This window comes from Sebastes umbrosus, chromosome 20, assembly GCF_015220745.1.
Source record: "Sebastes umbrosus isolate fSebUmb1 chromosome 20, fSebUmb1.pri, whole genome shotgun sequence".
Classification (NCBI taxonomy): Eukaryota; Metazoa; Chordata; class Actinopteri; order Perciformes; family Sebastidae; genus Sebastes; species Sebastes umbrosus.
The window spans coordinates 24021074-24037985 of NC_051288.1; the positions used below are offsets into that span (position 1 = coordinate 24021074).

At 39.5% G+C, this 16912-nt stretch overlaps 1 protein-coding gene across 8 annotated transcripts; it reads left to right on the forward strand.

The window, feature by feature from the left end:
• Positions 1–500: 500 nt before the first annotated feature.
• Positions 501–16729, forward strand: osbpl7 (oxysterol binding protein-like 7). Of its 8 annotated transcripts, none has more exons than XM_037755526.1 (23): positions 525–603; positions 4840–4993; positions 5427–5570; positions 5660–5713; positions 5794–5907; positions 5984–6136; positions 6227–6344; positions 6783–6901; positions 6995–7102; positions 7295–7318; positions 8706–8853; positions 9027–9133; positions 9241–9409; positions 9511–9657; positions 9743–9879; positions 11061–11198; positions 11788–11851; positions 11968–12046; positions 13398–13542; positions 13636–13786; positions 13967–14093; positions 14215–14337; positions 15662–16729. In XM_037755526.1, exons 1-23 carry the CDS (start codon positions 578–580, stop codon positions 15768–15770), a joined length of 2658 nt encoding a protein of 885 aa, XP_037611454.1. In that variant the 5' UTR covers positions 525–577; the 3' UTR covers positions 15771–16729. The 8 variants fall into 8 exon arrangements, with proteins under 8 accessions (XP_037611453.1, XP_037611452.1, XP_037611454.1 ...); XM_037755527.1 differs by having other exon boundaries at positions 6995–7093; XM_037755525.1 differs by having other exon boundaries at positions 501–707; positions 4837–4993; positions 6783–7102.
• The last annotated feature ends 183 nt before the right edge of the window (positions 16730–16912 follow it).

Below are 16912 nucleotides of genomic sequence, written 5' to 3' on the forward strand. Positions count from 1 at the left end.
ATGATGACCCTGAAAAGAAAATTTAATTTGAGCAAGCAAAAGTCCATTAGTTTTTATTTTATTTTATTTTTGACTTTTCAGCAGTAAAGGTGCACGGTGTCACTATATTGACATATTAAATAAATTAAAATAATTTACTTTTATTTTGATATTTATCACAAAATGATAGGAGCTGCAGACATGTTTTACACCTTTACAAACTACTAATGACTGATAAATAAGAACCAATATCAACAAATATTTATGTTTTACGCACAGATATTATAATCCCACACTCTCCCTTTATAATACCACATTTTAAAAGTCCCCTCTTGATAATAAAGTCTTATTTAAGATGCCACCCTTTGCTTTAAAACAGAGTGAACTAGGTGTGTATAGTGAGTGTCGGTTGGCTAGATTGACCCTCCTCTACATCCCTGTAGACGCTGCGTAATTCCAGCTAATGCGGATAATGTCCAGGACACATTGCGCCTGCCTCCTTGGATTTGGAGCCAGAGAGCTCGTGTCACCCACCGGCAGAGAGGCCACGGCCGGTGAGATTATGTGATCAGAGTTGGTGATTATCTGTGGATGGAACATGTCTGTTTTCAGTGGAAAAAAAAGGTGATTTTCTCCTCTAGTTTCTTTAACACCAAATGAGACACTTGTTGGAGTTTATCAGGCGCAGAGGATCTCAACAGATGATGAGAGTAGGGGTTGGATTTCAGGTAAGACTTCTTTCCTAAACATTAAACATTAGCTCATTCAGAAAGCACAAAGTTTGGGTTCTATTCTGATGCAAATTACCGAACCAAACCTGCAGAATATTACATTATATGATATATGGCCTACAATAATCTCTGCTGTGAATGCATCATGTTCATGTTGTTAAAATAGAATAAAACGTTTGGTTGAAATAGTCCAAACTTGTGCTGGGAGTGACATCTTAATGGGCTTTAGATAAGAGCTTGTGCAGCCCTGAGTAGTTCACATAAAGGCCCTAAAGAACCTGTGACATGTGGGAAAGCAGACTTAACATTTTCACTAAAACATGTCAGTGTAGCTTCTTTCTGATTGTCAGTACTGTGACAGACAGTTCGGGTTCAATTCTGATGCAAATTACTGAACTAAACCAGCAGAATATTAGATATTATATGTGACATGACCTACAATAATATCTGTTTTGAATGCATCATGTTCATGTTGTTAAAATAGAATTTGTGCAGGGACAGTGACATCTTAATGGGCTTTAGATAAGAGCTTGTGCAGTCCTGAGTAGTTCACATATAGGCCCTAAAAGACCTGTGAAATCAGACTGAACATTTTCACTAAAACACGTCAGTGTAGCTGCTTCCTGATTGTGCTTAGTCAGTGAATACTCTGTCAAAGTGTAACAGACATCCTCTCCTCTCTCTGCTCACAATCACACACTTTTACATCTGTTGGAAGACAATAATCTTCCCTCTAAATAGACATAAATTATTTTCTCACCTCCTTGTAATTTGATTTAATCCTTAGACTTTTTAAAATGTCTGTACTGCAAATGGAGTAAGGTTGAGAAATTTCCACACTCATTCATAAATATTTTGTCCTCAACTGATCTTTTATTGGCTGCAGCTTTTATTCCAAAACAAAAGTGAGATTATAGCTGTCATAATCTCTGCATCTTAACCCCATCCACTGGCACAATGCAGTTTGATGGCTGTTGCCAAAAATGCATCCATCACCTCGGTTGACTTGTTCTGTTGGCTCCCGTTTCCTTATAATGAGCTCATATCTGCTCTCTTCTGGTCAAACATGAGGAAACGTAAAATTCTGACCACAAAATTGTCTATTTTGATTGTTTTTTTAACAGACCTTTAAATGCTTTATTGCATCTTAAAAGTTGATTCAAATTATTTGGAGTGGGATTGATCTACATTTCCTGAAAGTGCACGACCTCAACTGCATCTAACTATGAGAATTATACTTCAAATAATAGATGTGGAAACTGTTACATAACATTTGTCGCCATCAAATGAGATCAAAACAAAGTTTGTAGAATACTCTTTGTGTTGCTTCCTGAGTAAGTGAGCTCAGAAACCTGCAAATCCTTTCATCCTGTTTCCACCACATGCTGTCTTCACTGAGGTCAGTTTCTCATCCTCTCCTGCCCTTTTACATAACAGCAGACTGGCTGCTTCTGCACAGTTTCAGAGGGACGTCAGTTTGGATGTAACGCCCCATCCATGTTGGATCCATTGAGATGATGGCCTATATTCTCACTGTGTTTAAGTTTAATTTTAATTTTCTGTTATAAATACAGACTGTCTGAACTTCCCTCTTGTGAATAACGAACTAAAAGCAAGTTAAATGCACACCGAAAATGCTGCAAATGCTTGTAAATAAACATTTCTGCATGCAGACAAAATTTGATCACTGTCTCACAAACACGTTGCTTTTATGGTATCAGGTTTTCATTTTTAAAAAGAAACCTTTGACATCTAAGTACTTGTTGAATTGCACTGCATATTTTTTCTGTTTTTATGTTCGTAAACTTGTTTTTTAAAGGTGAATATTGTTATTATTAAGGCCGTCCTCGAGCAAAGAAACTCTGTCGACTAACACTCATGATTTTGTCGACTAATTGATTAATTGATTTAATCGACAGATATGTAAAACTGATTTTCTCCACAAAGAATCACACTAGAGCACCACTTTAAATCTGGTGTTTACCAGAGATGTGCTCGTGAGTTTCTTAGAAATAAGTCATTCAGTATGAAAAAGCATAAAAAACAACTAATTGACTAAAGAAATCTTAAACAACAACAGATTAGTCGACTAAGAGGGGCAGCCCTAGCCATTATCATTTCAGATTCACCTAAACGGGTACTTTAAAGGTATTTTGATAACAATCTAACGGACAAGGTTACATTTCTATATCTGTGATTGTGGTCAGTTTCTTTTGCACTTGTCCTGTTGTGTCGGTGCTCTCTGCCTCGTGTTCCTCCAAGTCCCAGAGGCTAAAAACATCCCCTGAAAAACCAATTAAGCAGAGGTTAGTAATCCTCTCCTCGCAGGCGGTGTTGGCTGTGGAGTCACATACTGTTCAGTAGCTGTTACACCAGCTTGTGCAAAACCTCGCAGTATTTTAATTTTAATTTTATTTGGACATACATAAGACTTCATAAAATCCAGATGAACATGAAAAAATAAGAAATGTGACAGGAGGTCAAGAAGCCACAGGCTTCTACTATGGACCTCCCCTCAACATGAGGAGAAAAACAAACAATAACAAAAAAGGAAAAACTAAGATAACATTATTTAGAAAAATACAACAAATAATAAATGACAACAAATAGCACAAAATGAGCAGAAAAACTAACCAATCAGTAGAAAACAATCCAATAAAAACAAACAAATAAATACATGAAAAACTAATATATATATATATAACAGAGAGAATATAGCATATTGTTTTATGCTAAATGCAGTACCTGTGAGGGTTTCTGGACAATATTTGTCATTGTTTTGTGTTGTTAATTAATTTCCAATAATAAATATTTAAATATAAAATAAATAAAATAAATAAAATAAATAAAATAAATAAAAAATGCATACATTTGCAAAAGCAGTATATTTGTCCACTCCCATTTTGACAAGAGTATTAAATACTTGACAAATCTCCCTTTAAGGTACATTTTGAATAGATAAAAAGTTTGTGATTCATTTGTGATTAATCGCAATTAACTATGGACAATCTTGCGACTAATCGCAATTAAATATTATATATCGATTGACAACCCTGATATATATGTACAGTACACACACACACACACACGTATATATATATATATATATATATATATGTATATATATATATATATATATGAGAGCCTATAAGAGCTTAAACCACTGAATTTATCAATATTATGGCAGGAAAAGGAATGATAATTACATCTCAAATATTTCCAAATTGTCCTTTCAACAATGTTAAACTATTTCTCTTTGGCCTCCAGGACTCAAACTAACTGAAAGACCAATATGTTGCATGTACTGCATGTTCTCAAAGATGTCCATTATAACCTTCAAAAACACAGTATGTGTACTGCAGGTTATTGTGTTAGATTAGAGCATGTTATTGGGTGTTCCTGTGTTATTTTAACCGCCCCACCCATGTTCAAAAACTCAAGATTAACAGATTATTCTGTGACATGTTAACCACAAGAATGACTCCACATCTTATGTTCCTGTTTTTACCTCTGGTGTATTATAAAGGAACATCAGGGCAACTGAAACTCATTTTCTCTTCGTGTAACTTGTATTACAGAGACTTTAAAGCTTAGGTTGCTTATGTATAATAATCTGGAAACAAACTACAGTTTAGCTGTATTCATTTAGAAATATACCGTTTAAAATGTCAAATATTCTCACATCAATTGTCTGAATTTGTGAAGGATGTTTAGTTTTCTGTTCGGTGAAGTGACTTTAAGATCCAGAGTGATCTAGATGAGGATCCAGGATGGACGACGTGTGTCCAGGTAGCTCTGTTAGGTAACTGGATTACACCGAGTCCATCTCGTCTCCTGCTCTGTTGAGCCTGTTTAACACTTTCACTTTGGTTTCTTGCTCGTCCTCATGGGTCATTACCCAGCTCTTCATAAGGGACATTATAATTATTAATAAACGTATGTTAATAAAAGTATTTATTTCAGTAAAATTAATAAATACATAATTTTAAATTTAATTATGAAATAATCTTGCTGCTTTACCTCAGAAATCTTAACATTTCTCTTTCCATCTTTGAAAGCTACTCTGATGTGTGTAATACAGACTGGAGACGTGATATTAATATTAATAATCTAATCTCTCAACAAGCAGCCGATCACAGCGGGGAGGGGGGTCTGAGGTCTCTGAGATGGATTCAGCTTCACTCAACCGCAGCCACTCGCTGGCGAGCGGCCTGGAGAAGTCCTCGCCAACGTGGAAGCCGTCCCACTCTCGGAGCAGCAGCACTCTGTCATCCTCCAGACAGGTGAGTGACAGTTCACCTGAACAAAGGGGATTATGGGTATTATGTATGTACATTATTGTTCTTCTTAATGAGGGAAGTCTTTGCTTTCTATCATTTAAGATTTCCTCAGAATAACGTCTGACTTTTGTTTTAGATTGTTCTGTTTTCATTATGAATTATAGTCGTTATTTTGCATGAAAACACTGAGATTAGTGGAACTAAAGCATACTGAATTGAATTGAGAGGGGTGTGACATGCAACGAAGGTCCCAAGGCCGGAATTAAACCCGGGACGTTGTGGTTATATGGCATGCATTATAACCACTCGTCTACCACGGCACTAACACCAGAATATTTCAAGGTTTTTGTCATCATAGTATGTATAATGGAGAATAAAAAAGGGACTTCACTGTTGGGTTTACTGTTGTTTTTGTTCCCATTAACGCTGTCCATAGATTATCAAAGACTGGGAAGTGATCGACGACCTTCAGGGAGAAATTCACGCAGGAGGTGACAATCCTCCCGATATGACCACTCCGGGTATCTGTGAAGGATATCTGCTCAAGAGGAGGAAGTGGCCGCTGAAAGGTTGGCACAAGGTGAGAGATCCGTCTGTCATCTTGTGTGTCAACATGTTGACTTTATAATTAAAAGCTTTTAAAAACTTGATGTTTGATCTCTTTTTCAGCGATACTTTGTGTTGGAAGTAGGGAACCTGCGTTACTCCAAAAGTCAACAAGACGTAAGTTAAAACAATATAACAGGATTTCTCACCTTTTAGATTTTAAAACACTTAAAACGTACCTTTTTTTTCCACTGAAGGTCTCCAGAGGACGAGTCCAGGGCTGTTTAGATGTTGGCCTCGCAGTCATGTCCATAAACAAGAAGTCAAATCGGATTGATTTGGACGCAGGGGACATTCTCTACCACATGAAGGTAAATCTTTCAAACAAACAAATAGTGTTCCTTCACATTACAAAGACATATATATGACTTTTCTTGTCTCTCCTAGGCAAAGAGTCATGAACTCTTCTACATTTGGGTGACCAAGCTACAAGCTCACCGCGTGTACAAGAAGAATGAGGCGGCTCACAGTCACAGCGGCTTCCTCCACACTTTGTTCCCTGGCACCGCGGCCGGACAACCTCAGAGAAATGGAGATTTGGTGACTATTAAATGAGCAATAAAGTCAAACGTAACTCAACAATCTTAACAAGTGACTCAGATTAACTTCTCTCTATATTTACGTTACCAGAGCTCTGCAGGCTCAGCTGGAGCTCCAGCAGGAGTGCTGCCCTCCGCTAACATCGCTGTGAACAGCAAAGTGTCGGCATGGCTGCAGCAAAGTCACAACCAGGACACCTGTGTTCAAGGTATGTGTCTTATATTATCAGCCCGGTCTCACCAAACAATTTCACATGCAATAACAACGCCTTTGTTGCTCTTGGCGTATCATGTGTACACCATGTAGTCTGTACTGACTGCAATATAAACGCATCTGTGTAGATATGCTACGCTCAGAGCTAGTGACGTAGAATAAAAAGGGAGAAAGACTGGGCGGGAGTGGAGGTGGATGGGTCCAACAAACACAGGACTTTCAACAAGGAGACCGGTTTTAGTGTCCCAAAGAGTTGTTGAGTTATTTTGAAGTTACGTTAGTGACGTTTGTCACGTGTTTACGTACACATTTTACTTTGTTTACGTACTTCCTTTTTCACCCTAAAATGTGATCATGACCACACAAATCTTATCTGATTAATTAGACATAGAAACTCTAAATACATATATAATTGAATCATGTTTTCTTCCAGAGCTGAACCGTTGCCATTTGGACCTTTCGGAGCTAAACCGCCTAATCCAGAAGCTGCAGCTGCTGGAGGCGGGCCAGACTGTCACTAACGGAGACCTGAAGCGCATCATCAGCATACAGGTAGAGACGGCTGTTCAGTCTGGAGCAGCTCCTCTCTGGGCAGCAGAACCACATGAAAATATAATTATTATTAATGATGATATTCTGATCCAGAATCTGTCACTTGAGAAGCCTGAGAAGCCGAAGAAGCCGAGGTCAGCGAAGATGTGGGGCCACTCTCGCACGCTATCCAGAGTGGAGGCTCTGGGAATGGTAAGAATGGTCCGTAACTTACTCTCTGTTAGTTTAGACCGTAACATATTACAAAATATTCAACATCAGTCAATACCAGTGTTTTAATTTGAAATAAATTAAATCATAAATTAAGTCTTATAAATGGTAATTTTCTATAAGAACATACTGGGTTTAAGTATTTGACATCCCATCCCTCCTGTAACATTTTCTAATCCAAAGCCTATTCGTGGGATTACTAAATCGGTGAGTTACTAAAAGGCAGAGACTTGATTCATGAAAACTATTCAATGTTCTCCATTTACACACTGTTGCTTCCTGAAATTGAGTTTTAACTGTGTAAATAATGATATGAAAGAACAGATTAAAGTTACTACAAGGAACTTTTAACTGGTTATGAACGGTGCAATGCATTCTGGTAGCGTGACGGCGCGATTCGAGAGACGGGGCGTCATGTTGGCCGCTCCTCATTTGCATAAAGTTGAGGTCTAGACTACTTTATGCAAATCAAGGGCGTCCGAAGCGACTCACTGCCTCTGGAAACTCCCGAACAACTTTAAAACTAAACGTTGTCGATCCAAAATAAAATGGATGGCTTATGTCTTGCATAGGAGGGAAAACGTTCGTCCAGTCAGGTGCCGAGTGTGTTGTGTCTAGTCAAGCGATCCCTCGCGATAAAAAACTCCCCTGTGGACACGTACCGTGAGACCGTGCTGCAGTAAAATGAGAGCTCTTCTAAAAGGACTATGGTGCTCGGAAACATTACCGCTTTTGTCCACAGGGACCGACAAAATCAACACTTAATGAAAGTTCCTCGTAGTAACTTTAAATGTTAAATATGTTTTGTTTTAACTACACTGATTAATGTGTCTCTATGTGCTCCAGCGTGGTGTATTCGTAGTAGACATAAACATATCTTATATACCAGAGTATCTTGTGAAAAGAGCATAGCAATGACCAGAGTGCTGTTGGTTGTCTGTCCTGCCAGCTAGTCGGAGTATTGCAGCTCTGACGGTTTCTTTCTTACCAAAGAAACAGACAACCTGCAGGGCTGTGGTACTAGGGGTCCAGGTTTCCTAAGTGTAAATAAGTCCCTGATTAGATGACTATTATCACAGTGATGTATCTTTACAGTACAGCACTGGTTTTTGGAAAGCACAGGTGTAACTAATTAACATTAATTATCACTCCATTCCATCTTGGTCAGTTCAATTTAACAGATTTTTACCAAGACAATCATCACACAATAACACTAAAATGATTAAAACTGTACCAGGGATCCAACAGGCCTCGACGCATTTTAATTGTACACATGAATTAATTACACCTGTGTTTCACAAATCATATTTTTAATGTGAAATTGAAGTCAGTGCACGTTTGGTATAATTTCCTGTCAACACAAAATTGATAAATTGACAAAAAATGCTTTGCATTAAAGCAAGAGTTTTAAAATTTTGGGAAATATGCTCATTTATTGTTGAGAGTTAGATGAGAAAATTGACACCACTCTCGGTTTTATGGGGGGTTTATATTCTGGAGTATTTCTCAGCTGAACAACAAGACTCCAGGAAGTTACTACACCCAAATTGGTAGATAACAAGTTAAATCATCTTCCATCTTCCTCTGTTCATAGCTGTCCTCCAGTCACCTGGGCAGCTCGGCTCACGGAGCATCCGTCCCCTCTATCCCCGACTACGTCTACTCCCAGCTGTCCCCTCCTACTGCCACATCGCCCGAGGGCAAGAAAATCCAGCAGGACATCTGCGCCATGTCGCTACGAGGTCAGAAAAACAGACACATGCATGTATACACTCAGGTTCATACAAGGTAGTATTGTAGCTCAAGATCAGAGAGTCCACAGAGATGATTATGCAAGAGGGGAAATATTATAAACATCCATATTAAGATAAATCTGAAATGAATATGCATCCTGAAACTTCTGATTCCTCCTCAGTGTTAACTTCTCTGAAGACAGTGCATGAAACTCTGTCCCAGGAGAGGCAGAAGCTACAGGAAGTCTGGGAGACTAACAACATCCACCAGTCGAACACATTAGCTGAGGTAAGCTTCATGCTGCACCTGTCGTCTGGATCCTCTGGCTCATTATTCCCTTGTGGGTTTTAATGACTGTTTTTTCTTTGTTCCTCTTTCTCTTTCTCTGTCGACAGCCTGCAGCAGGGAGGCATCCGTCCCGAGGGCCTTCCTCAGCAGCAGATTCGGCGGCGGAGTATTTTGACGCCAGCGATGACATCCTTTGTGGTAGTTCTTCTGAGTTGTCTGATGAGTCAGGACTCAGTGATGGGAGCACCAGCAACTCTGAGCCAGAGGAAGGACATGGTGGGTACATGCACAGGAGTAACTTCATCTATGCAATAGAAATAGAGGCACAAAATGTCAGTGAAATATGTCATTTTAATTTCCTTTCTCCAACATTACAGCATCGGCCACCCGGAAGTACCGTGCTAGCATCTCCAGAACTCCTGACAGCGTTGTTCCCAAGAGCAACGGCCGGCGAACCACGCTGCCGGCTCACTGTCCTGACAACAGCCACGTGGGCCTCATGGCTATCCTCTACAATAACATAGGCAAGTCACACCACTCTGCAGCTACATACACATTATTCTCTGACACATAGCAGTTTTTCTTATGTGCTGTGTGTTTTTCTCTCAGGTAAAGACTTGGCTCGAGTGTCCATGCCTGCTCCTCTCAATGAGCCCGTCAACCTGCTGCAGAGGCTGTGTGAAGAGCTGGAGTACAGCGAGCTGCTGGATACAGCCAACAACACACGGGACCCCTACCAGAGGATGGTAAGACTATTATAATCTATAAGACAGATGAGAAACAACGTCAACACAGTAATAATGCTGAGTCGGATTTGTTGTAGCAACCCTATTTTGTGCACCTGCTTAAATGTTTATGTTTCCTAAAAATATAACTCAGACTCAAGTCGAGGAATATTGCAGTGCACAGTTCTGTGTGCACCTTGAGGCTGCACACAGAATTATACAGCCACAGGCAGTTGCACAAGCACACAGTGACGTCATAACAACAGTCAGAGATATGTAACAACCAACAGCAAAATCTCTTTTCCACCCTCATCCTCCAGATTGTCTCTGGATTGAGTTAGAACAACAGACTCAGACAAAATAAGATTATAGACAGGCGGCAACCTCCGTTTCTGAGAAGTGAAGTCAATGCTGAAGTGCCTTAAACCTGCATTCTTTCTAATATCCAGCAGGGGGCGACTCCTCTGGTTGCAAAAAGAGGTCTGATTGTATAGAAGTCTATGAGAAAATGAGTCTACTTCTCACTTGATTTATTACCTCAGTAAACATTGTAAACATGAGTTTATGGTTTCCATCACTAGTTTCAAGTCTTCTTCAATACAGCATGATGTTCATTTAGTAAATTATGGTCCCATTTAGAGTCAGATAGACCATAAAGCAGGGGATGCTTTAGAGCGGGGCTACCTTGTGATTGACAGGTTCATCTTAGAACGTTAACACTTTCACAGTGTGTTTTCAGGTCATCAAAGTTAATTATAACCTTTTTGGTTGCCTAGAAATGTCTTATTCAGCGTTCGGTTGTGCTTAGCTCCTCTTGTGTCACTTCTGGTTGCAAAAAAACAAGATGGTGATGGCCAAAATGTCGACCTTGAGGCTTCAAGACCTTAGTCTACAAACTAATGGGTGATGTCACGGTGACTACGTCCACGATCATAAACAATAAGTCCAGGCACCTGAGCATCAGAGATAAGTGCATCAGTAGAGGAAGGGAAGGGAAATGTATGAAATATTTATATATATATTTTTAAATAATATTTAAAAATGCTGGACCTGGGTGGAGCAAACTGAGCGAACACATCTTCCAAGGAAGCAAAGTGGGCATAGAAAAATAGATAAGGAACAGCTACAGTCCCTTTTGTTTTCCACACACCAATCTGTTAACGATACAGATAAGATGATGCATGTCATTTTATCTCTTACAGGTTTATATTGCTGCCTTCGCTATCTCTGGTTACTCCACGGCGACCTTCAGGAGCCGCTACAAGCCCTTTAACCCGGTGCTGGGGGAGACCTACGAGTGCGTCAGAGAGGACCGTGGCTTCCGCCTCATCAGTGAGCAGGTAGCTCACAAACGCAACATTTATTACACGATATCTTATTCAGGGATATCTCTAAGAGCTCTAAGTGGCTCCTACAGGGGACCAGAGATAAGATTGGGAAAAGACAATGAGGGACTTAGCCCCCATAATCCCCTCCTGGTGAATTAAGATGGATCACCCATTTGTGTAATTGAGCAGCTCGGCCACACAGAGCTGCACGAGGCAACACTCAGTGATTTATTGCTTTAATGAAATCACAGCAACTGATCGAGTTATCAAAATGAATGTTATTTTGAAGTGATAGCAATTAAGTGAAATGTAATTAAATCCCAGTCCTCGACAAAGCAATTAATCTCTTGAACAGTATCTTAGCGATGCAGCTCCTCAGAAAACATCTGATTTCCAGTCGGCACGTTGATATTTATTCACTTATTATTGTGCGTTTTTTTCATGTTTGCAGCAGATTGAAGATGCATTATAGAATACATCTCAAAGCTCAGTCTCTTCAGCACTTCTTCTTCCACGTTCATAAAGACTGGAAGTATCTGTTTTATAATTCTGACTAAATGAGACAGAAGATCTGAAAGCTGAGGTTCTTGTTTTCTATCAGGTCTGCCATCATCCCCCCATCTCTGCCTGCCATGCACACTCAGACAACTTCTCCTTTTGGCAAGGTGAGACTCTTCTTTTATCCTATTCTTTAGTTAGTGGTGTTACATTTATTTTGATCCTTTGGAAATGCATTTGAGAAGCTGATCAGCTGACTTATTTATTTTATATTCCTGAACAGACCAGCGATGGAAAAATAAATTCTGGGGGAAGTCGCTGGAGATTGTGCCAACAGGAATGGTGAATGTCACTCTTCCAAGGTAAACAGTCACAACACACTAGCCGTTACATGTGAGTGAACGTCATACTTTATGTGAAGAGATGAAGGTTAAATCAGATCATTGAGACTTTTTCATGAATATTATTGTTTTAAAATAATACAGGACAAACCTTAAAACATCACAACGTCTATATTTTGCTCATGTTGGCTTCCAGACTCACAACATTTAACCGTGTATACATAATGATGTGATGGAATAACTGATGCACAATGAAGGCTTTCATTTTTATACTGAAATACATAGAAGTAAATTCCCCCAAATGTGTGTTAATATTAGAAGAATTAACTGAATTCTGCCTTGAATCTATGATTATCTTTGATTTTTGTTGAAATTTTTGCCTTTATTTAACAATTGACAGTATAGAGAGACAGAAAACACGGGGGAGAGAGAGAAAGAGTGGTATGACATGCAACAAATGACCCTGGCTTGAATGTAACAAGGGACATTTTATGGTATTACCATAAAACCATTACCATTATGCTATGTTCATACTACAAGTGACAAAAGCAACAAAACGGCCAAGCGTGGCCAACTACATTATCGCTGAGTCACCGTTGAAGTGTTGCTCAAGCACTGGTTGACGCAGATATGTCGTTAAAAAGCACCGGGAACTGGCATTGTATGGAACAGGGTGAAAAAAAACATGATTGGTTGACGCTTCACCGTGTCATTGGAGCGCTGAATGTTTATACCAGCACAAAGCGTTATGCCCGTCATGCAGCAACAGGTGTCAGGCATCAGTTGATAATGACTTGTAGCTTGTAGTGTGAACACAGCATTAGGCTACCGGGCGTCCAACTAATGATCATTTTCATTGTGGATTTGTGTGTCTATTGCTTTTTTGCCCTTAAAATATCAGAAAATTATGAAAAATGTCCGTCGTAATTTCCAAAAAGTCAATGTGACGTCTTCAGATTGCCTTTTTTTTCCAACGAACAGTCCAAAACCCAAAGATAATTAGTAGGATTTAGCCGAATACTAAAATGTGTCAATGTCCGTACTCGTGATGAAGGAAAATCCTCTTTGGGTACTAGCTGTATTGGCCAGCCACTCGAACAGACACAATCTCACCACCGTCACAGCCAGCCACTCTTTCCACAGGGATTAACAGCTCGCAGCTCTCACTTAAAATAACTTCAGGTTTAAGCCCCGCCCATTCTGAGTGTGGATACGGATACAGATCATTAAGTTGGTTGAACAGATACAGATGCATCCCTAATATTCAGTTTACAATAGAATAAAACACAGAAAAACAACAATCTTTCACATTTGACAAACTTATTTTGGCATTTTTGCTTGATAAATTGCTGAATTTTCTGTTTTTGTCCAGGTTTGGAGACCACTATGAGTGGAACAAAGTAGTGACCTGCATCCACAACGTCCTCAGTCAGCAGCGCTACCTGGAGCATTACGGAGAGGTCACCATCCGCAACCTCAAAAGCAACGTCTGCACCTGCAAGATCACCTTCGTCAAGGTGAACGAAGTGACTTCCCTTTCCTCTTTATTATGTGTTTGGTTCCACAGCATATCTCAGGGTTTTAACAAACACGTGTTTATTTTGTTGTAGTCTCGTTATTGGGGTTCAGACACGAACAAGAATGAGGTGCAGGGCACGGTGATGGACCAGAGTGGGAGCGTCATTCACCGGTTCGGAGGTCTGTGGCATGAAGGCATCTTCTGCGACACTCTGCCAACTCCGAAGTGTGTCTGGAAGCCAAGTGAGTCTTAAGACGTGTTCACCGACGTGTTTGTCCTTGAGCTTTTTCATGTGTTGGTCGAAGCTTTAAAATGACGTGAAATGATCAAGCGCTCCCCGTTGCCAAAACTGCTAATCAGCGTTAAATCCAGGCGTCACGTTTGTGCAGCAGCTCACCTGAGAGGCTTCTGTCACCCCACAGATCCCCAGCCAAAGGATTACCTGCTGTACTATGGCTTCTCCGACTTCGCCATGGAGCTGAATGAACTCACCCCGCACCTGGAGCCTCTCCTGCCTCCTACAGACAGCCGCCTGCGTCCAGACCAGAGGTGAGCCGGGTTGGAGACGCTGGTGCAAAGAAATATGCATAGGCTATAATAAAGTGACAGTACATGTAATTTACTGGATTTAGTGTTACGTTACTCTTTAAATTCTTCCTCTTTTTAATAGGATGCTGGAGGAGGGAGAGGTGGATGAAGCCGACAGAAAGAAAGATGACATAGAAGAGTTTCAGAGGGAGCGGAGAAAAGAGCTCGCCAAAAAGGGGCAAGAACATGTTCCACGTTTTTTCAAGTAAGTTCATGTCTTTAATAATCCTGGTTCCTACCATATACTACTTCCTCACACTGTACAAAAGTGAAGCCAAAATATCCCGGATACGGGAGATGCCGTCTTGAGGGTTTGACATCATTTGGAGCCAGAGTCTGTGCAGTAGTGACCGGGGGGCCTGGAGCTGCGGTATCGAGGTCCCCGCCCACACACCCGCCCGAGCCAATCACGAGCCGAGCACGGCTGCAGTTTGTTAGCGTGAGCCACCTAGCTGCTGCGTTAGCACCACAGTAGCTGTTAATAACTACATTCATGATCAAATTGATACATGTTCTATTACACAGACGATTATGGAAAGTTAAAGTTACATCACCTCTCTCGTACAGCTGTCAATTACAGCTGTCAATCATGACTTCACATCATGACGTCGTCTTGTTAATCGGAGCCTGGGCTTTAACTCTGTGGGCTGAAATTGTATTTCATGATGACATGGTATGGAATACAAACAAAATATACAGTTATGGCTGCAATTTTTTTTATTGATTATTAATCGTTTGGTCTATAAAAGATTAGAAAAACAGTGAAAAATGCCCATCACAGTATCCTAGAGCTCGAGATGACTTCATGCAATGTCTTGTTTTGTCCAACCAAAAGTCCAACATCCAACAATATTGAATTTACTATAATTTAATGTAAGCAAATTCTCACAATTTAGAAACCGGAAATATCATTGTTCTTAAATTTTTGCTTGAAAAAAATGATCGATCAATAAACAGTACTTTGGTGATCACATTTCTGTAATACTCAGTTTGCTTGGATTGGTTCCCTTCTATCTGTGTACATACATATGTAAAAACCAAAATCAATATGGCCTGCGCTCTCACAATATTCTGCAGATGTTGGTCCCCAAGGTTAGAACAGAACTAGGCAAAACAGCTTTTAAATACGCTGCTCCTTCTTCCTGGAATAATGTAAAGAAGACTCGTTTCATGCATTATAACTGTTTTTTATATTGCATATCAACTAGATATTCTGCTCATTCACTTGTAGTGTGTGACAGTTGTATTTGTCTGTTGGTATTGTTTGTGTTTTATTCTTGTAACAATGTTTGTGCTGCCCTCTTGACCAGGTCACTCTTGAAAAAGAGATTTTAATATAATATTAATAATATAATAGCGTGTTTCTTCTTTGCTCCAAATTGTTGATTTCTTTGTGATACCACAGTTTTAGAGAAACAGCTGTACACATGTTCTGTTGTCAGGTTTTCTCACGATGTTTCTGTGTAAATACATGAATCGTAGCGACATCAAAGTTTGTAAATGATTATTTTCTTCTTCTTCTTCTTCAGGAAAGCCAAAGACTCCTGTGGACGGGACGTGTGGTTGACTAACGAGACGTACTGGAAGCTCAGAGACAATCCAGGTTTTGCTAACATTGAGAACATAACTGTGTGGTGATGAGACAACACTGACAATCAACGCCAGACACAAGAGAGAGACAGATTGATAAGTATCCGGGGTGGATATTTTTGACAGCATGTATGAACCGCTCTGACTAACGTGCAGAGTGGAGATGGTGCTGCTGGTCTCTTCTCGTTTGCTTCTGTGCTCCCATGACTGGTTCATGGGAGCACTCAGCACCTGGTCGTCCCATCAGACCATCCAGTACATGAGAAGAACTTTCTCATCACGATCAATTTTGTAATGCATTTTAAAGATACATTTTAGATTACTTTAATCATCATGTTTATATTTTTGAGGATTTCACAGTTTTCTGCAGAAAAGAGTGAATGTGTGACGCACACTCTGCAGACGTTGAAATGAAAATTGGGTTTCTCTATCAGGTTAGAAAGAGGCCTATTACATTAGAGTATTAAATGTAAAAAATTCAATCAAATCATGTCCTCTTCCTATGATGAGTACAACTGTTTGGCTCTATAAACGGGCTGGATCGCCAACAGAGCAAAGCGGGCAACAGCCGCAAGGGTGCAATTGGTTTGTTTAATTTGATTTATTGCACATTTGTTTGGGAATATGCAAAGTTATACAACTACAGTATATTTACTACTTATCTAGTACTGACGTAATGCACATTAAGTACTTTAGCTTGGTATCTGTGACTTTCACATTACTGAGAACTGAGTATGAAGATGATTATCACCTACTTAAAAGAGGTAATGATAAACTTTAAGACAGTATCTGTCTAAATACAGATACACAAATACTCAGAAAGTGGTGCAACGTCTATTTGATCTTTTTGAACATGTAATTTATTATTAAAAAAAAATCAATAACCAACATATACATATTTAAAAGAAGATATTATACTGTATTTTTATGTCATTTATAGTGAATATCCAGCTGGTTGGAAACATGTACATACTGTATTTATACAGTACATTAAACTGTCGACATCACTACTGGTTTCTGTGGTATCTTTTCATTTATTATAACTGCACTTGAATGTATAATTGATTAAAAATGATATTACGGCACAAATTAATTCTCACATCATTTGTTTCATTAAATTATATGCAGCTTTTCTTTTTGGGATAAAAAGTTCTACCTACATTAAATAATCATCAAAACAGAGATTTGTC